The following is a 22,044-nucleotide window of genomic DNA, read 5'->3' on the forward strand; positions in this document are numbered from 1 at the left end:
TCACATTGGGTAAAGTTGTAACGGCTGACCCCTTATTCCCAGCCGGCAGCTACACCTCCAAGACCTGTGGCCTGGATAATTTACTGAGAAGCCTTTCCTGTCAAGCCGTACTCCTACACAGATAAACTTTCCCCACAATCGACGGTTTGAAATGCAAAGACACAGTAGGCAGAATGTAAAATTAAACAGGAATAAATGTATTAAATGAGACAAGACACGCCACAAGACAAATGCACACCCAAATATTCCTCCACCCCAACAATCCCAAAGCAAAACTGAAAATATATATACAAATCCCCTCCCTTGTCCACGTAACATATAACACACACCACACAAACGACAAATGACTAGCAAACAGAATGATGCGTGAACTTGAGTCCAGCGTGAATAAATGTCCTGAATACGGATACTGATTAGCGGCAATTGTAGTGTTTGTATTTCCCGGCGTTTGGAACAACCTCACCGTGATTCCTCGGCGTGTGGCGAATGATGATTCGACCCCGGGGTCTTCAGCAGCAAGCAGGTTGAAAGGCAGTCCGGATGAATGAAAAACAAACTGGATCAAAGCGCAATGAAATGAATCGGCAAGCAAGTTGTAGTCGTGAATGCGAAATTGGTTCTCCTCTTTCTCTCTCCCTCGTGCTAGTTTTTCCCTTCGTCTCCTTCTCTTCTCCTTAAATAGTCCGTGACGGCAGTAATTGATTGATTGATATACAGGTGCTTTCCAGATTAGCGGTTGTGAACTCCTCCCATCATCCGTCCTCCTTTACGGGGACAACATTAACTGATACACATACACACAGTCAATGGGACAATGAAACGAGACACGCACAGAACTGACATTTAAACACTAACTATGTGGCACCGCTACAAAGTCTCTTTCAAAATGAAAGAGCAGATTTCAAAAATGTATTTCAAGCAAACAGTATAAGACAGAAACACAATCCACACATCACTGGATAGAGGAAAGTTCACAGTTTAAAAGCCCACCAAAAAGTACCAGTGAATGCCACCGAGCCACAATGTTAGAATTTGGGGGTATGAAAATCCCTGCATAGTCGTCGAACATGAAAGAGACTCACGGCGGGTAAATGTGTTTTGTGCCATTTCTACAAGCAAAGTTTATGGACCTTACTTTTTTGCGTAGCAAACCGTGACTGGATTTTCATACGTGGACATGCTACAAAACTGCTCGTTTCCCCAAATTCAAGTTTGGTCCTTGAGGTTGCATGCAGTCAATATGAGCACCATGTGTAGCACGACAAACATCAAAACGGTAGACCATTTCTTGCCACACACGAGTCAATTGGTCCCTAGTTACTGAATTCACAGCTTCCTCAATTCGATGTGGCAAATCTTGAAGATTAGCGGGCATAGGTGGAGCAAACACTCTTTCTTTAATGTACCCCCATAGATAAAAATCGCAGGGGGTAAAGTCTGGAGACCTGAGCGGCCATAGACGATGAGCAAGGTCTTGTTGTCCACCTCTTCCAATCCATCGTCCTGGAATGGTGTCGTTCAGGTAACTCCTACTTTATCTACCTAACCCCTAACCTAACAGGATTACAATATGCAAGTTTCTGAGGCAATTCAGGCCCGAGTTGCCTCAGAAACTTGCATATTATAATCTTTTTAGTCAGCCAATAAAAGGTGTAGTTTTGCTTGACTTTTCACTAATATTTAAAAAGAATATTAAATACTAACAGGAGTTGTTAAGCTGAAAAACTAGAAGATATGTATCTCTAAAGACTGTGTTTTGCCTTTGAACATCGTACGTGTTATTTATTCTTTTCATTTCCACGTTGGAGCATCTTATCTTGAAGTCTTCAAAGACAGAAGGTGAATATTTCTGCTTTGTACATCTGATGAAGCAAAACAGTGTCTCTGTACTTCTTTTTTTTTTTTTTTTTTTTACCAAGTTCCAAAGTTATAATTATTTAACTGCTGGGTAATAAAACATTATACCATAAACTTCAAAATGTTTGTTGAGTATGGTTTTATTTTTTTGAACATATTTGCTGTGTGTGGCATGAGCAGGTCTTGATGTGCTCACCTCATTCTTGATAGGTTAAATCTGGACTTGGATTGCTGTTTTAGGGAGTGCCATTGGTTCCATGATAGGCCATCAATGTCAGAAACAAATGAAAGCTGGAGTATCATCTTTGCCAATAGTAAAGACATATATACTTCCAGCTGCTTTAAGAAGAGCCGGACCTGCCACTTGAATCAGTTAGACAACTTGAAGAAATAAAGGATCCTATGTCATCGTCTTAGACTACCAACCTATTAACTCCTCATTTGAAAGCATTTTCTTGAAAGTTCTGTTTTGTACTCTTTGGCGAAAAGCCTTGAGTATTAATTTTAATCTTGTAATGAAATTTTAATTCGTTTTCATTTGTAATGTCACCTGCATGCACCATTACATGATACGTTGCCAAGCAAAAAAGATTAATGGTGAAACTCATGAACATGAACTTTTAAGGAATCAATGTGGAGTAAAGAACTGCATGGAGACGAGCATGTCTACTTTTAATGCTTGGTGTCATTTTTATGGAACTCTGATTCAGCAAGCAGTGTCTTTTGCTTTTTTTTTTGGTCCATGTACCTTAACTTCATTGCTCATCAAGTCAAGTCAAATGTGCAAGTCAGTATTTATGAGGAAAGTGTTCACTCATCAGTACTCAGACTTGATGATCCAATTTCTTAGTGGAGTAGTAAATGTAGAGATGTCTCTCCGCAAATTGGTCTGCATTCAAGTTGGCGTCAGCAGTAAACCACGTAAATGTGGGTTGATGAGAGAGATAGTATAATGGCCACAAAGGGCAAAGCACAAGTACAAATGAAAGGGCAGTCCTGCCACTGTTAGTGAACAAACATTTTTTACATGTTATTTAATATTAATTTGAGAGTTTTTACAGTTACAGTTTTAGTAATTCATTTGCTTGCTCTGTTGATTCCTGTATTTTTCCAATAGTACAATCAGCCTAAATATGTAAAGGAGAATGTAATCCGTAGTTAGGAAATAAAGATGGATTCAGTAAAATGCACACAGATGAGAATCAAGAGAGAAATACATTTTAGGTTGTACTAAGAAGCAAAATCTAGTTTAAATTAAAAAATCTAACTGTTTTAGCTTAGAAATCTAGGATAAAATAATAGAAGTCAAATCTAGCTCAAATCAAAACTTTGACCTGCTTTTTTGCTTTGCACCAAACCCACCATAACCTGTCGTCTATGGGGGAGAAGTAAAAGCTTTAGATTCGTCAAAAAAGTCAATCTCCAGTTTTTCGACAGACCTTAATGTTTTAGGGTCCCCGACACTGAAAAGATAGATATCTCGATGATGGCTGTGTGTCTGTGTATCACAGTTTCTTGAAGATGGTCTAGAGCTAAAACAGCTCAACAGAAAAAGACCAAACTCGAAACTTAAGCCTGTTCTGAGATGATGATGTGCTGATTCATTTTTGAGCCAAATCGTGCAAGACCCACACTAGAGGAACCCTCAAATACCGTAATTCTGCTGTTTGTTATGAATTCTTCGCATCGGTTGCTATCGTAGTGACATATTTTATGATCAGAAAGGTCCACATCAGAGTGGTAAATAATTATTGAAATGTTATAGAGTAGTTCGGGTAACTTGGTTCCTTGGGTTGCAAATCCTACTGATGCACATGTCCAAATTTTTTTGTATTATGTGTGCAACGAGAAGTCGTCCAGTAACAACAGAAGTACAGGCCACAGCACAAAAGCAGATTACGAATGATCTTTCCAGAATGCAGTAGCTGTGTTGTTTATTGAAATTTTTGAATTTGTGAGTGGGGGACCTTTGGCAACTGAGAAAATAGATAGATAGATATTTTATTAATCCCCAAGGGGAAATTCAGATACTCCAGCAGCAGCATACGGATAAAAACAATATTACTTAAAGAGCAATAAAAGCGCAGTGCCAGTTAAAAAAATGCTAGTTGGAGAGTGCGAAGTGTATATATATATATATATATATATATATATATATATATATACTAATTAAAGGCAAAGCCCTCACTCACTCACTTACTGACTCACTCACTGACTCACTGACTCATCACTAATTCTCCATCTTCCCGTGTGGGTAGAAGGCTGAAATTTGGCAGGCTTATTCCTTACAGCTTACTTACAAAAGTTGGGCAGGTTTCATTTGAAATTCTACGCATAAGGGTCATAACTGGAAGCTATTTTTCCCCATATAATGTAATGGAGTCTTGAGTTGGAGATGGCCGTGGGGGGCGGAGTTTCGTGTGACATCATCACGCCTCCTACGTAAGTACGTAGAGAACAAGGAAGAACTCCAAACAGCGATGAGCACAAAGCGCCATTTCACCAATTGAGAAGGCAGAAAAACATTATGAAGCAAATGATGCATACAAGCATATTCATAAGTACAGCTACTGGAAACAAAGCACGGCGTGAACCGTAAGTTTATATTAAATTAAGTTCATAGACAGGCTGCCACTAGCGTTTGTAATTTAGTGCCTGCCCATTTAAGGCCGTCCATCAGCGGCAATCCAATACAAACACTGCCGGTAAATATTCACGTGTGAAGGACTGTGCTTATGCAGAGGAAGATGAGATGGTCAGGGTGGTGTTTGGCACAAACTCATTGAAACTGTGAGAGAAACTTTTAAGTGCCGGGTCTTAGCTGACATTACACGAGATGGCACCAGTACAGCTGGGAACCTTCGATGCAAGAACACCAAGCGGCTCCGTGAACTGGCGCGTGCGCAGACAAAAAGCAACAGTTCCAAAGAGTGCTGAACAAAACCCGAATTACACAATTGAGAAGGCAGCAAAAAATATGAAGCGTCTTATACATACAATCATATTCATCAGTGCAGCTACTGCGAAACAAGGCACACGGTGGAAAAAGTGAATGTCACGCTAAAGGAAGACAGTGTAAAAAAACCCGTGCATGCAGTTTGTCACATCTCAGATAAAGAGGAAGATGAGCTGTTTATTGATGCAGTAAGGAACTAATCGATGAATGAAACCTCTTATCTTTACAACGATTGACAAACACGGAATGTAACTTGAACACATCCTACAAATACGAGCCTGATTGAAAGAAATAATGATAATCAAATCCTTGATGACAGCAACATTCAATAACACTCACAAAACAATTACTGTATATTGACAATCATGTTACGTAATTTTTAAAATGTTCCCTTTTCTTTTTCATAACTTCTACTTCTCCACTGCGATACGGTATATATATAAATGTATATATATACCCGATCTACAGTACATACTCGCATAGACAAGCCACGCTGTGGCTAATTGTAGAGTCTTCGCTTCTAACGCCGACATTGAGGTTCGATTCCGAGAGGGTGTACTGACTATGTCTGCGCTACTGATTCATTTTACCTTAGCATCTCCTTGGTTTGGGGCGTATGAAAAAATATTAGGTTAACGCAGAATCATGTTACGTTATTTTTAAAATTTTCCCTTTCTTAGCACAAGCACAGCTGAGAAGCTTCGATGCATGTACTCCATAACGCGTTAAAAAATAACGCATTTAATCACACTTTCAATTCCAAGCAAGCGGAACTTTTGTCAATGCATGATTTCCTGGTACATCCATTACACTGATGCACACATCACAGCTACAAAAATGTTAGAGTCGGAATAAAGCGCGTTCCTCGACTGATCATTTCGACTACCGGCGGAAGCCTTGATAAAAGCATGGTTTTGTGCACACTGAAAAGCAAGCAAAATTAGATGCATTACAGAAAGCGGACTTTGTGGCTCTTACTGGGCATCATTGGACTTCCGTGACCGTTAGTAATTCTAATTACATCTAATTACAAAATGTTCAATGATCACACTGGTTTAGCCTAATGTACAAAATAATTTTGGCTAATGTTACTCAGAGTTTAAAGAGTAAGCTGGTCAAATTACCTTTTATGTTTCTGACTTATTTTTTAAGAAGAAAAACTGCACTTTATGTTGAAATTTTGGTTATTATTATTTAAAGACAATACTATTCTGAAAATCTACTTAAAGTACTTAAACTACCACTTTATTTTTAAGTCTGCCCAATTTTAACCAGGGATGATATTTTTTGTCCCACCCCTAATATATATATGTAGATATATATATGTAGATTTGTATATATATTTGTATATACAGTATATATGTAGATATGTATATGTTGTATATACAGTATGTATATATGTGTGTGTGTATATATACAGTATGTGTATATATGTATATGTATATATGTATGTGTGTATATGTATATATATATATATATATATATAACTGTATATATGTATGTGTATAGATGTGTGTGTGTATATATAATATATAATATATATATGCCAGCAACACTCATGACAAAACAATTACATTGTCAATCATGTTACGTTATTATTAAAATGTTTCCTTTTCTTTTTACTTCTCCGCTGCCAATCGCAGGTATTTTGCTATATATATATATATATATATATATATATATATATATATATATATAGAGAGATAGATAGATAGATATGACAACAACACTCATATCAATGACAAAACAATTACATTAACAATCATCTTACGTTATTTTTAAAATGTTTGCTTTTCTTTTCATAATTTCTTTAACACACTACTTCTCCATGCGAAGCCTGGTATTCTGCTAGTATATATATATATATATATATATATATATATATATATATATATATATATACATACAGTGGTGCTTTAAAGTTTGTGAACCCTTTAGAATTTTCTATATTTATGCATAAATATGACCTAAAACATCATCAGATTTTCACTCAAGTCCTAAAAGTAGATAAAGAGAAACCAGTTAAACAAATGAGACAAAAATATTATACTTGGTCATTTATTTATTAAGGAAAACGATCGAATATTACATATTTGTGAGTGGCAAAAGTATGTGAACCTTTGCTTTCAGTATTTTCAGTATTAATAACTGCAACTAAACGTTTCTGGTAACTTTTCATTCCTGCACACCGACTTGGAGGAATTTGAGCCCATTCCTCCGTACAGAACAGCTTCAACTCTGGGATGTTGGTGGGTTTCCTCACATGAGCTGCTCGCTTCACGTCCTTCCACAACATTTCGATTGGATTAAGGTCAGGACTTTGACTTGGCCATTCCAAAACATTCACTTTATTCTTCTTTAACCATTCTTTGGTAGAACGACTTGTGTGCTTAAGGTTGTTGTCTTGCTGCATGTCCCACCTTCTCTTGAGATTCAGTTCAGATGTCCTGACATTTTCCTTTAGAATTCTCAGACATAATTCAGAATTCATTGTTCCATCAATGAAGCCAAGCCGTCCTGACCTAGATGCAGCAAAACAGGCGTAAACCATGATACTACCACCACCATGTTTCACAGATGGGATAAGGTTCTTATGCTGGAATGCAGTGTTTTCCTTTCTCCAAATATAACGCTTTTCATTTAAACCAAAAAGTTCTATTTTGGTCTCATCCGTCCACAATGCGTTCTTTCAATAGCCTTCTGGTTTGTCCATGTGATCTTTAGCAAACTGCAGACAAGCAGCAATTTTTTTTGGAGAGCAGTGGCTTTCTCCTTGCAACCCTGCCATGCACACAATTGTTGTTCAGTGTTCTCCTGATGGTGGACTCATGAACATGAACATTAGCCAATGTGAGAGAGGCCTTCACTTGCTTAGACGTTACCCTGGGGTCCTTTGTGACCTCGCCCGACTATTACACGCCTTGCTCTTGGAGTGATCTTTGTTGGTCGACCACTCCTGGGGAGGGTAACAATGGTCTTGAATTTCCTCCATTTGTACACAACCTGTCTGACTGTGGACTGGTGGAGTCCAAACTCTTTAGAGATGGTTTTGTAACTTTTTCCAGCCTGATGAGCATCAACAACTCTTTTTGTGAGGTCCTCAGAAATCTCCTTTGTTCGTGCCATGATACACTTCCACAAACATGTGTTGTGAAGAGCAGACTTTGATAGATCCTGTTCTTTAAATAACACAGGGTGCCCACTCACACCTGATTGGCATCCCATTGATTGAAAACACCGGACTCGAATTTCACCTTCAAACTAACTGATCATCCTAGAGGTTCACATACTTTTTACACTCACAAATATGTAATATTCGATCATTTTCCTTAATAAATAAATGACCAAGTATAATATTTTTGTCTCATTTGTTTAACTGGTTTCTCTTTATCTACTTTTAGGACTTGAGTGAAAATCTGATGTTTTAGGTCATATTTATGCAGAAATATAGAAAATTCAAAAGGGTTCACAAACTTTCAAGCACCACTGTACGTGTGTGTGTGTGTATGTATGTATGTGTATATGTATGTATGTATATATATATATATATATATATATGTATGTATATATATATATGTATATATATATATATATATGTATGTATGTATATATATATATGTATATATATATATATATATATATATGTATGTATATATATATATATATATATATATATATATATGTATGTATATATATATATATATATATATATATATGTATGTATGTATATATATATATATATATATGTATATATATATATATATATATATATATATATATATATATATATATATATATATATATATATATATATATATATATATATATATATATATATATATATATATATATATATATATATATATATATATATATATATATATATATATATATATATATACATATATACATATATATATATATATATATATATACACACACATACACTAGGGGGCTATGCCCCCTTCTCGCTTCACTCGCCAAACCCCCGTGTACACACTTTTACAATATTTTTTTTTCTTGGAGTGGTTTCTGTTTCATTAGTTTCCCTTTTATTTTAGAACTTCAGTAAAAGCAATATTTGGAATTATTTTTTTAAACCTTTCGAATTCCACTGCTTAATCTTTACCCTGTTCTGCATGTGTATCGCGCCAACGTTTCTGAACGTCTTTATGAAGTTCTACTTTGTCTTTTACTCTTTGTCTTTTAATTCTGAGCCCGATTGGACGTGCTTTTTTTCAGTTCCACTTGTTCCGGGCTGATAATTACTTTCCTTATTTTCTGAATTTGCATCTAGATTATTCTTTATTGCATTTTTTTCTCTCAAACGCTTTTGAGTTTCTTTTCTCCACACTGCTCTTTCTTCTTTGTTTAGTCATCGACATTTCATTTATAACATATTGTCCTTATACGCTTTATATGCGCTGAGAGCCCTGGATCTGTGTGTTTACAGTCCCCGCAAGATGCTCCCTGGCCATTCTCTTTCGTCTCGCGGGTCTTTTAAGTGTCTTCCGTGATCTTAACGTGAAGATCACTTGTCGTCTCCCAGTCATTCCCTCCCACAGGATTTTTTTTATAATCGAGAGATATAAATATTCCATCCCTGCAGAGCATTTCTTCTTAATTTTGTTAGTAATGTAATTTTGGTTAAAAATACTAATATAGGTGGTACTCTTATTGTTGATTTCACTTTAATAGGGATCAAACGCTATCACACTGTAAAAATATTAAAGTCTCTATAAGGTAAGGATTTGTGGCTCACTGACTGGTTAGTAGATCATATGTATCCCACTGTTGGTCACAGGAGATCTTTGGTGTATTTTTGGTGTATGTGTGTGTTTCTGCTATGAAGAAGGTCCTTTGTATTAGCATTGGGTTGTTTTTGTTTTTTTCCGGGAGTGTGTTTTCCTGTTTCAATTGATTTTTGTCTATACCTTAAGACTTGTTGAATTATTTTCTCATATATTTATAGAGGGCATGTTCAGTCAGCACTGTTTTATAAGTATCATACAACACTAGAAGTATCCAAACAAGATTATTGTGATTTTAAATGTGATTGTGGCTTGCCCTTTAGACTCACCATTGTAAGTGAGATTTTTTCCCCATACATTTCCACTTCTATTTAGCAAGGAGCTTCTACTATTCTATTTATAATATTGTAATATATTCTATTTAAATGCAGCTGTAAACAGCTAGAAACGGCATTGCTGGGAGGTGTGCCTAGTTGTGTGTAGAATCTGAGTGATATCTGTCCCCTCAAGGCAGGCGTTCATTCATCAGATACTTTGCTGGTGTGAATAAAGGAAAGAGCAATTGAAAGCAACACATGTATCACAACAAAGAGACCACAGGCCTTTTTACATAAAACTGTCAAGATGATGTTTCTTTTAAGACAGACATCACAGAAACAAGCCTGGGCTGAAGTAAATCCTGACTAAGAGGGACTTTCCACACTCCAGGTGAGCCTTTCTACCTTAATTTAAAATGGACTCCTGGGTCTGGTTGATTCACTTGGCAGTCCTCGGCATCCTGTTAGAATGGCTGGATAACTGGAACAAAACTCTCCTCAAGTGAGAGAAGACAAATGATAAAGAGTCTTAACTTTAGTGAGACCTTTGGAGAAAAGAAAAACAAGGTTTCTGGTAATAACAGATGCAATCCTTTAATCTGAAATCACAAATCATTCTTTCACATCATGGCTGCTACTTTTCTTTCAGCATTCTTGGATTTCTGAGGTTCCAGTGCTTCATTTGGAGCAGGAAAAGGTGGATAAACTGTTTCATAACATCACTGTAGCTTCCAGAAACTCACCAGGTTTGATGCTAAGTTGTTTTGGCAAGAATTTCAGAAGTACCAGCCCCAACCACAGCACTCCTCATACAATGTATTCTGGATATTTTTTTAAAATAATGTGATAAGAAAATATAGGTTTCACTTTTGAGCTGCCGCACAGTTGTTAACGTTTCACTAATTACCCCCCTACCCTATTTCACAGGTGACAGCTCCCATTAGTCCGTCGGTCAGTCGAGAGGTGGTGCTTTGTGGCGCTCGCTGCTTCGCAAGGTACCTGGTTTTCTGTTGTGTCGTAGTTTAGTGGCACTAGATGCTTCATGGGGGACCAGAATCTCCAGCTCAAAATGAATAAATCTACTCGGAATCTGCACAACTGTTGTTCCCCACTTTGGTGGTGTCACGACGGTACTCAAAGTTTCTGATTTTGGAGCATTTCAGATTTTGGCGTTTCGGATTAGGGATGCTCAATCTCTGTACGTGTGTTTGTGTATATATGCAAGGGTTGTTTTTTTGCCTTTCCTATAGTGACTATAGCAGCTGCGGATATGGTAATGCATTATTTGTTCATTCATATAATTAAATCAGTTTAATTTCTTGAATATTTAATTAATGCAACAAATGTGGGTCCTTTATATATTTCATAACATCTCTCAAGCCCAGTTTATGTAATGCTGAGGCTATCCTCATCCCTACCAGTAAACCTTTAGTCTTTACTTACTAATTGATGATTCTTCATTTATGTGTCAGTTCAAGATACTAAGCCATATAATAATGTGAAGAGCTTTATTTTCAAGTGAATTGTTTTTGTTTGGCATCATCTTTAATGCCAGGGGGTACTCTGGTTAAGATTTATATTTGATTTGCAGTGCTTTGGCTGTCTTCGAAGTTAAACTTTTACTGCAAGCAGATGGTCTTTGTTCTCCAGCGAGAAATGTATATGGCCCCAAATTTATGAGACTATGTACTATACATACTTTAATTATTACTACCAATGCAAATTCTATGTGATGTCTTAATCAAAAATTGAAAAATCAGAGAATTTAACATGTTTTTGGTCATTTAAAACGAAATGAAATCAAGTTTTTCCGTCAAATAATATGATGATGAATGTAATTACACTGTGCTGTTTTGCTATTGAAAGCTACAACAACAACATTTATTTATATAGCACATTTTCATACAAACAGTAGATCAAAGTGCTTTACATATTAAAGAATAGAAAAATGAAAGACACAATTATAAAACAAAATAAATCAACATTAATTAACATCGAATAAGAGTAAGGTTCAATGGCCAGGGGACAGAAAAACAAAAAAACTCCAGACGGCTGGAGAAAAAATAAAATCTGTAGGGATTCCAGACCATGAGACCGCCCAGTCCCCTCTGGGTATTCTACCTAACATAAATGAAACAGTCCTCTTTGGATTTAGGGTTCTCATGGAAGGACCTGATGATGATGGTCACGTAGACTTCTGCCTTTTAATCTGTCCATCATTGTTGGAGCATCATGAAGCTTTGAGAAGGAAGAGAGTAGGGGTCAGTACGGATTTTAGAGCCACCATGAATAGTTATTTTGAGGAAATTGAACATACCGAGTATCAGGATTAAGTTAAAGTGAAGTTATAAAAAGGCCATGTTAAAGTAATGTGTTTTTAACAGTGTTTTAAACTGCTCTACTTTATTTGCCTGGCGAATTCCTATTGGCAGGCTATTCCAGATTTTAGGTGCATAGCAGCAGAAGGCCGCCCGCCTCACCACTTCTTTTAAGTTTTGTTCTTGGAATTCTAAGGAGACACTCATTTGAGGATCTGAGGTTACGATTTGGAATATAAGGTGTCAGACATTCCGATATATAAGATGGGGCGAGATTATTTAAGGCTTTATAAACCATAAGCAGCTTTCACATATTTTGTTTACTTGTTGGATTCCAAAAGTATTCTTTATCGGTGCATTCATTCCTTATATAATTGCTTTACTTTTATATAGAAAAAATTTTTCAGCAATGAATTTTTAATATTTGAAAAACCTGTCTTTTTTTTTTTTTTTTAATTTACCTGGCATAACAATGGCATAAAAGTCATGCCCTATGTCAGTCCACTGGCGTATGCAGTATATCATCCATTTTATTTACTGTCCTTGCCTCTTATATACAGCCTGTAGCTGTAGCTGTTCTTCTGGTATTCTGTTCTTCTTCATTTGTAAACTGAGTGTGCATTTTATTTGGTATACTCACCTGCTCGTAATGATGCTTGTCATTTTACCTAGAAACAGGCCGAATTTGTTGCAGGCGTGGGCTTAAATTCATTTGGGTTGATGGTTGCTTTACCATGACAAAGTACAATGTGTTGTGCATTTTGTTAGTGGAGTTAGTGTGGCCCATCTGTTAGTCTGCACTTGTTCTATCAGTCTCTATTTACCCTTTTTATTAGTAGTCTGTTTTTAATGATACAAGACTGTCCAAAGCAATTTGTTTTTGTGGAATAGTCAATTATCAACAAACCCTTTGAAGCTCTTCTGCTTGGAAACTCTAGCAGGGTGGCTGTTCCCAGTGTCTTGCACTCACTACAGTGCTCTTCATTCAGTGCCCCATAAATCTTTAGTCTTGCCAGAGCTATTTCTGAATTGCACAGTTGCACTTATTTCATCTATCGGCACCTATCGTTGCATTGCATTATTTGCACACATTAGAGTAGGAACGTATTCACTGTTGGTTAAACATGCAACAGTTACACCATATTCTGTACATCTGATAAAACTGCCACTGTATACGCATAATGCAGTCACTAACTTGGCAGATAATTATTTGAAAACCTCATTGATGCTTACAAAAGTGGTCAGTGAGGGTTTGCTTGTACTGCTTCTTACCTGGATTCATGGTGAAGTGGACTTAAAGTAAATGTAATTATCTATGTTGTTACAGAATGACGACTGTTTCATATGTCACTTTCACATTAATGCTCTTTCTGCTCTGCACCATCTATGAATCAAAAAAAAAAAAATGTGTATAACTTACGCATAAACTTGCCACTAAATCTCTAGTATGTGGTGGTTGCTTGGACATTTTTCTTTGTTAGAACACTGTTAGTTGGGGTGGTGATTATTTGCTTAATTGTATAAGACATTACTTTTATGCCAAAGATTTGTGGTCTAGGGAGGATTTTGGAATTTTACTTTACACCATAGTGAGCACTATACAGGTATTTCACATAATTACCTCTTATCCTTTTATTAAACAACTAGCAAAATACCCGCGCTTCACAGCGGCGAAGTACTGCCTTAAAATTTTTATTAAGAAGAAAAGTAAACCTTTTTAAACTGAGGGAAAATACACCAATAATTATTTGTTAAGGATCTCTTTGTATGACACATTGTCAGTTCGGCCCTCCAGTTGTAATATGACCAAGCTGTGCGCTGAGCTTACTCTTGAGCATGTAACGTACAGTTGGCCATGTGAACAGTAATCTTGTTTCAAATCTCACAGCTTGGATTGCTGCTGTCATAATCGGTTTGAGTTTCATGGTTTGTTTCAATTACGACATTTTTTGTAGGACTTGTGTTGAAGTGACATTTGGCATCTGTCAAGCGTTGTAATCATACAACCGGTTTCATCGATAACTTCACATCCAGCTTTTGAGAGTTTAAACATTCATAAACATCAAAGTGTCCACTACTGAAATCGTCACCTGTGAATCTAAGATGTTTAAGAGGCATTGGCGGTTGTCGAAAGGTGTAAAATATTTGGCCATTTCAGTACACTTAAAAGCGACAACCGAACAATTCAGTGGCAGCCATCAACTCACATGCAGAACCATAGGTGAAGGGCTTAAGCATTTCACTCTTCTAGTGCTCCTGTGTAGTCTAATTATCTCCTGTACCGTCATCAGTCCACACCTTGAACCTGTCCCAGTCATTTAATACATAAGACACAATGTTCCTCCGGATATCAAGAGTAAGCCTGATATGGCCGCGCAATATGTAACACAGAGAATGGAAAAGATAGGTGCCATCTCCGGGCATGGAAACCACTTGGTAAGTGACAGTTCTTTGATCGAAGGTGATCACCTCGATAGACATGTTAATGCGGGTATGGTTGGAATGATAAAGGAAATGGGTACCTGAACAATGTAAAGTAAGTCTAAAATACCTACACAATAACTATAATCGTAATAAATGAACAATAAAACAGCGGAGAAGCCGTGGATTAAATAAAAAGGCTGTAGTTATCAGCAGGGAGACGTGAATACCATGGCGAAGCAAGGAAGGGAATGAAGAGACCGGAGCGACGGACGGCCTTATATAGGCAGGCAGCCAACAACATGGGAGGCGTTGGGATAGGGGACCCAGCGCCACCTCACACGGTGACTGAGCTGCAGGCTATGGACGTATATATGTACGTAAGTAGGATTCAGTTAGCGTTGGGAACCCGCGTACCAAATTTCTTGAAGATGGGCCCATAAGTAACAAAGACTGTTGAAAAGTTCAATATGGAGGCCGACAGTGGCATCATACCACTGAAATAAGTACCAAATTTCAGCCTTCTACCTACACGGGAATTTGGAGAATTAGTGACGTTGGAAAGTTCAATATGGCGGCTGACAGTGGCATCATACCACCAAAATAAGTATGTACGTTGGTTTCGGTTAGCGCAGGGAAGCTGCCTACCAAATTTCGTGAAGATGGGGCCATTAATAAGAAAGTTCAACATGGTGGACGTTGTTGACCATTATGACCGTTATGTGTAGAATTTCGAAATGAAACCTGCTTATCTTTTGTAAGTAAGCTGTAAGGAATAAGCCTGCCAAATTTCAGCCTTCTACCTACACGGGAAGTTGGAGAATTCGTGATGAGTCAGTCAGTCAGTCAGTCAGTCAGTGAGTGCTTTGCCTCTTATTAGTATAGGTTGTCCTTATACGCTTTATATGCGCTGAGAGCCCTGGATCCGCGTGTGGTCAAAGCCAAAATACGACTGAGTGTGTTGCTGCCTGTCCTCTCATTTGGTTGTAAGCAGGGTGTGTCCTGCGAGAATCTCATGTTCTCCGTCATTGCGAGACGGTCCTGGGTCAATCGCTTGGCACAAAGTCTCATGTTTAAAGTCCCCGCAAGACGCTCTGTGGTCAATCTCTTTAGTCTCGTGGGTCTTTTAAGTGTCTTCCGTAATCTTATCGTGAAGATCACGTCTCGTCGCCCTACTGTTTCTCTCCAGGATTTTTTTTTTTTATAATAGAGAGATATTTTATATAGGAGCTTTTCATGTCCAGCTAGACAAAGCAAAGCAAAGAATTCACTCAGATTCCGTTACTTTCATGTGATTTGTATTGAAGTTTGCCACATGCCCTACACACTGATAAACTGCTTTTATTTTTGCTGCTTCACATTTTTCAGATGTCTTATTTTATTTAATGTATAGCTATGTCAGCATTCATTGCAGGCTAAAGACACATGGAAAAAAAAAATTGCTCTAGCGAAAGTGAAGTTCATGTAAGGAGATCTTCATGCCTTAAAATATTCAGCATTTGCATACCTCCATCTATTTTCAGACCTTCTGTTTCCACTTCAAGTCCCCGTAGTAAAGATGCTTTATATTCTAATATTAACTGTAGCAGTCCATATCATGGCAAACCAAGTTCTGCACTCAGTTTGTGAATAAATGCTTGTCATCGGTCTAGCTAGAGTGCAGACAGTTTAATGTTATGTAAATCCGTTATTAAAACTTGGCTGTTGACTAAAGAAGCAGAAATCAGGAAGTCTTCTGATAATCTGTTGTCTAGATTTTGTCAAATAGGCACACACTTCTCCTCCAGCCTTTCTTTCTTTCTTGGTTAATGAGAGTTGAATAGCATTCATTTCTTGGCTGGAGTGCGTTTTCATGTTTTAGAGTTGACGTAATGGCAAACGGCTTCATCTGCTTTTACAATAAATGTGTTGAAAACCCCTAAACACCACTTAACCATACTAAAATGGTATTTTGATTAAAAAAAAAAAAAAAAGTATATACATTAAGCAGAATTTAACTTCAGCTGAAATATGATAGAAATGCCTACATCATATCTAATCAGTAATTGCTGCTGGCTTAGGCAGTTGATGTGAACTCCCTGAGGAAGTTAAGTAGTACAGGCCATGACCACTAGGGTATTAATATGTTTATACTCATTAAGGTACCAGAATAAGGCATTCTTTATCTTGGCATTCTTGTTTTTTCAGTACGAAAAAGTCCGCCTTGTGTCAGATGAGAAGCTATTTGTTAATGTTATGTTAACTGATGTGTGAGACTTTGACTTAGCCATTCCAAGACACTAACATTGTTGTTTTTAAGTGATTTTCTGTGTAGCTTTGGCTTTTTATGCTTGGGGTCTTTGTCTTAATGGAAAGCAAGTCTTCTCCCTAAGACGCAGGCTTCTCAAAGACTCCATCTTAATGTATTTTGCTGCATTCATTTTTACCATCTACCCTCACAAGCCGTCCTGGGGTTGCAGCAGAGATGCGTCCCGACAGCATGATACCTCCACAACCATACTTCATAGTGGGGATGATGTGTTCTTGATAATGTGCAGTGTTTTTAGTTTACACCAAATATGGCATTTAGTCTGATGACCATAAAGCTCAGTTTCTCATCAGACCTTAGAACGCGGTTGTCCAGCTCCAGTCCTGGCGGTCCGCAGTGGCTGCAGGTTTTCATCCTAACCCTTTTCCTAATCAGCGAGCAGTTTTCACTGCTAATTAACTCCTTTTCCACTCATTTTAAAGGATTCAGTCCTCTGAATTGATTCGTTTCTTCATTTAAATGGCAGCCAAACAGAAATGAGATGTACAACGAACCAACAGATGACCAGCTAAACTGGAACATCAAACTCCAGCCAATTTCACTCCTACCAGTTTCTTATGAGAAGCCGATTCTTGCTGTTATTGAATATCAGGACTTGTAGCTGCTCTCATTCTGCCACAGCAGACTGTTGATTTTCTGTTTTTTTCTAAGACCACCGTCAAGATGTTTTGGTGAGCTGAGCAGAGGAACATGACTGAGACCTTCACCTTTCTTGATTTTCTGGTTAGCTGGCAGCTTGTTTTGTGTCACATTATTGGTCATTAACTCATTAAGGAAAAAGAAACGACTAAGCGGTCTGAGTCGCAGCAATTAAAAACTAAAGTAAAACAAGTTAATCAGCAGCAAAAACGACTCACTAATTAAGGAGATGGTTAGAATAGAAACCTGCAGCCAGTGCAGCCCACCAAGACCGGAGTTGGACACCCCTCTTCCAGCTCACTTCAGTCCCCCATGTGTTTTTGTGTTGTATTGTATCAGCTTCTGTCCATTGCAGTTACCGTGGAATTTTCAGATTACCTTTACTTTCTGAGGTGTCCTTGTTTGTACACAATGAGGAGTCCCATATCTGCACAGGGCTGTGGCAATGTAGGAGATAAGAAGACTCCGGGACACAGTGTAAAGTTCGGCAACCTGGAGATTCACTGGGAAACACTGAATGCATATAAGCAGTGCTGATGTAGACATACTAGGAATCGGCATGAAGGCTTTGGTTTCAGACATTTTACTTACTAGATCTTCTTTTATTTCCTCTGAAGTCCAGTATTTGGTGGTTAAGTGGGTCAGCAACTGAAGTAAAGAACCACTGGACTGAAGAGAGCTAATGTCCCTTTATGAACATGATCAAATGTACTTGTGCAGGATATTTAAAAAGTTAATATAACATATATATTCATGTGTATTAAGGTTTATTTGATTTTGCAGCATGATGTGTCACAGGCCCTCCTGAAAGCTGCCTTGGCCAGTGTGGTGGAGGAATGTGTCAGTTTCGTTGGAGTTGACATTAACATCTGCTCAGAGACGCTGATGAGGTATGGTGAATGCCTTCCACTGGTAGTAATTGCATGGCATGGGATCACACAGACTCTGTTTAGTCTTCGTCTCACTTGGGGCAAATACGCCTTGTGTTGTTTTGCCAGTTGTAGGGAAGCAACAGGCTTAGACATCATTTTACCTGTGTGCACAACATTAGCCATTCTTTGAAAGCTGATTTCCAATCTGCATTGTTTGAATGGTTGTGGAAATGTCCCACATAATCCAGTGACTTATGGTTTGTTTCTTGAACAGTTGTTTTTCATTTCCCTTTTCATTATGAGCTGTGTGGTTCTATGACTTGCTTTGACGGCTTTAAAGAGCATTCTTCTTAGCAAAGTTTTAAATAATACATTTTCATTCTGATCCAGAACTTCTGTTTTTTTTCCCTGTCTGCCATCTGTTATTAAAAAAATAATGAAGAGTGGTGAGTTTAGTGTTGCCCCTGCTCTCTTTTAAGAATACCAACGCCATCGATGCCTTTAAGGAACATGTCTAATTGATTGAAACAGTTTTTAAATTCAATTTGGTCAGATGTGAGAAATGGATGCACTGCCATGCACACAGTCCTAGTCTGACTGAAAAATACGTTTCCCTGAAATAACAATTTCTGATAGAATTTGAATAAAAATATACAGAGGTATGCTGTTTCACCTGGAAAAACTGCCTGGTGCTGGATGGATTAGTGCTACTGACTGAAAGCTTTGGGGATACTGTTAGCACATTTCCCAGTTCCAGCATTAGTATTTTCCAAATAGTCAAGTTTTATTCCACATCAAAAAGATATATTATATTAATTGCAGCGTTTGCACTCATCCATTGTGATCAAGTATGGGTTTGTGCGTAAAGGTGTTTTGTGATCAAAAGGAATCACATCCAAAGCTGGCTTTTGCTTTTCTAGCCAACGCAATTAAGATAAGATGCAGATAATTGGATAAATTGATGTTCCAGATACTTTGTTAAAACCTTACAGTTCTTACTGAGAATTTTAACAGATAAATCAAAATTATTTACCATTATGATAATGGATATAAGATTACATATTTTGTGTGTTACAGATAGTATCCTATAAGTGTGCAAGTGAATGGAGTCTTGGTGTCTGGGGTAGCTGAGATGTATGGTGCAGTTTAACTGTCACAACTGATTCTGGTTCAGGGACTAGTCCTACAGATTAGACATATTACATCTCTTACTCAGTTCTGTAATGTAATTTTCTTTACTACAAGATACTTAGAAAGGTACCAATGGATGGCAGTTATAGTACAATACACATTTTATGCCGGCTTTTATGCAGGAGGTCACTTGAAAGGGGTGTGTGTGGCACTCTCGATATCTATGCAAAAGGACGAAGGACTAAATCTTTGGAGTCCTAGTGCTTCCTGTTTTGCTATGTTCTTGCGAAACATGGACGCTATCCAGTGACATGAGATGAAGACTGGACTCCTTTGGTACTGTGTCTCTTCAGAGAATCCTTGGGTACTGCTGGTTTGACTTTGTGTTTCTCACGGAGTCCCGAATGAAGCGCATTACCTGCATTGTGAGGGAGCATCAGTTACGGCACTTCGGCAGTGTTGCCCGATTCCCCGAGGATGATCTGATTCACAGGATCCTTTATTGTTGAAGGCCAGGGGGGGGGGTGCCCACGTAACACCTGGCTGCAGAAGATAGGGGGTCATTTCCAGAGGGTGGGACTGGACCGCGTGTCTTCTTTGGGGGTTGCCAACCGGGATCCCGAGATGTTTCATTGTGTGGTGGGTGCGGCAACGCTCTGTACTAGTGCATGCTCCCCAATCTAACCTAACTGACTGATCCTCACGGCTTTATTGTGCTGTTCAAGTGCATTTTGTGTGTGTCACTTTTATAGTGGTCATGATTTTGTGCTGGAGCTTGGCCATGTACTCTTTTGAAATAAATTTTGTTTGTATATTGAAAAGCAATGACTGCCCTTCAAAACCTGACAGAATCAATTCAGCATTGTAAGCCTCTCAGTATATTTTAACATAATCGAATTAGTAGCACATGTATCCTATTAACAATTTCCCTACTAGCGAGATTTGTCATATTTAAATAGTATTTTAAGTGTTTTTTTATGCATTATATTATATAGGAGCTTTTCATGTCCAGCTAGTCAAAGGTTCTGTTACTTTCATGTGATTTGTATTGAAGTTTGTCACATGCAAACATCGAAACACCTTTCATCGAAAGCTGAAAGTAGAAAAGCAAGATATGCAATATTGGTTTCCTTTTTCTCAGACATATTGCAGGACTGAATGCAGGACGAGCCAAGAATATTATTGAATGGCGTGAAAAAAATGGACCATTCATAAACAGGGAACAACTGAAAAAGGTGAAAGGAGTGGGGCCAACCAGCTTCCAACAGTGTGCGGGCTTTATAAGAATCAATCCTGAGAATTTAAGGAACACTTGCAGGTAAGAAGTTTCATTTTAGCTTTCTGACCTCACAGTCTATATTCCAGAAATGAATGAAGCCTCTCGTCAGATATGATCCTTCTAACAATAAGCACTACTTGAGGACTGTTTAGCATGGAATTATGAGATTTGTCTCTTTCTATTTTACTGCTGAATTGTAAAGGGAGTCTAGAGCGTCTCAGGCTTCCCTGCAGGGCTTGGAAGGGAGCAGAAAAGTAATTAAGAATCCAGCCGGGAGGGCCTAATTAGGAGTAACAATTGCAAGTTCAGTAACTGTCTAAAAAGCCACTGGTTAAGGCCACATGGGATACAGAGCTCTGGGAAGCAAATTCACTGCAAACAAGTTCAAATATTTGAACTGAGATTTATTCCCAGTTGGACATGATATCATTTTACCAGGATGTCAGCTTGTAATTAGCGTTAATTGGGACATAAATAATCTAAGAGCTTTATTGCTGAAGTGTGTTTTTTATATAATTATTGAGGGAGAGTGAGACAGAGAATCTCTGATCACATGATAGGTGGGGGTCTTTGTGGAATAGTAATTGTCAGGTGTGGCCGTGTAAGTCTTTGTGGATGTTCCTCATTGGAGTTAGGGCTTGGGAAGATTGATATGAACAAAGACACAGTAATCACAATAACTTAGCTTACTTTTCATAATAGTAATAAATATAAATCAAAAACCTAAAAAGAAGACAACCATTAACCATAAGATGGTTTGTTAAATGGTCATTAAAAGATCAATTAAATGGTTATTTGTTGATCCAAGAAAATATGGAAGTGTTTCTAAAACATTGTTATTATAAATATTCCCCATGTTTGAATAAGAAACATAAAATGTATATATTACTACTAGGGAATTCATTCCTGGGCTCCCGGGGACGACACAGTGCACGGGCATCTCACATGTGAAAGGTTTTAGAACTACTGCAATATGTTGACACTAATAACAGACTAACCTTAACTACAAGCAGTTCATGCTGTCATCTAAGTACATGTATCTAGTTAGTTGTGGTAATAAGAGCGTAAAAAGCACAATGTGTTGAGCGTGCGGTCGTCCAGGCGAGAGCGCATCTTCGTGCAGAGTACGCCAGCCGCTGAGAAAGCACGCTGTACCTCCACTGAAGTAGGCGGCACAGTCATCAGCTACTGATAC

At 37.8% G+C, this 22,044-nt stretch overlaps 1 protein-coding gene across 1 annotated transcript in view; it reads left to right on the plus strand.

Annotated features, from left to right (window-relative positions):
* srbd1 (S1 RNA binding domain 1) overlaps window positions 1–22,044 on the plus strand; it is a 389,487-nt gene that overhangs the window by 322,909 nt on the left and 44,534 nt on the right. Inside the window, exons 17-18 of the mRNA XM_039738094.1 lie at window positions 18,351–18,457; window positions 20,712–20,888. Coding sequence (XP_039594028.1) covers window positions 18,351–18,457; window positions 20,712–20,888 — 284 coding nt within the window. The remainder of the gene's footprint in view (window positions 1–18,350; window positions 18,458–20,711; window positions 20,889–22,044) is intronic.

This window comes from Polypterus senegalus, chromosome 16, assembly GCF_016835505.1.
Source record: "Polypterus senegalus isolate Bchr_013 chromosome 16, ASM1683550v1, whole genome shotgun sequence".
NCBI lineage: Eukaryota > Metazoa > Chordata > Cladistia > Polypteriformes > Polypteridae > Polypterus > Polypterus senegalus.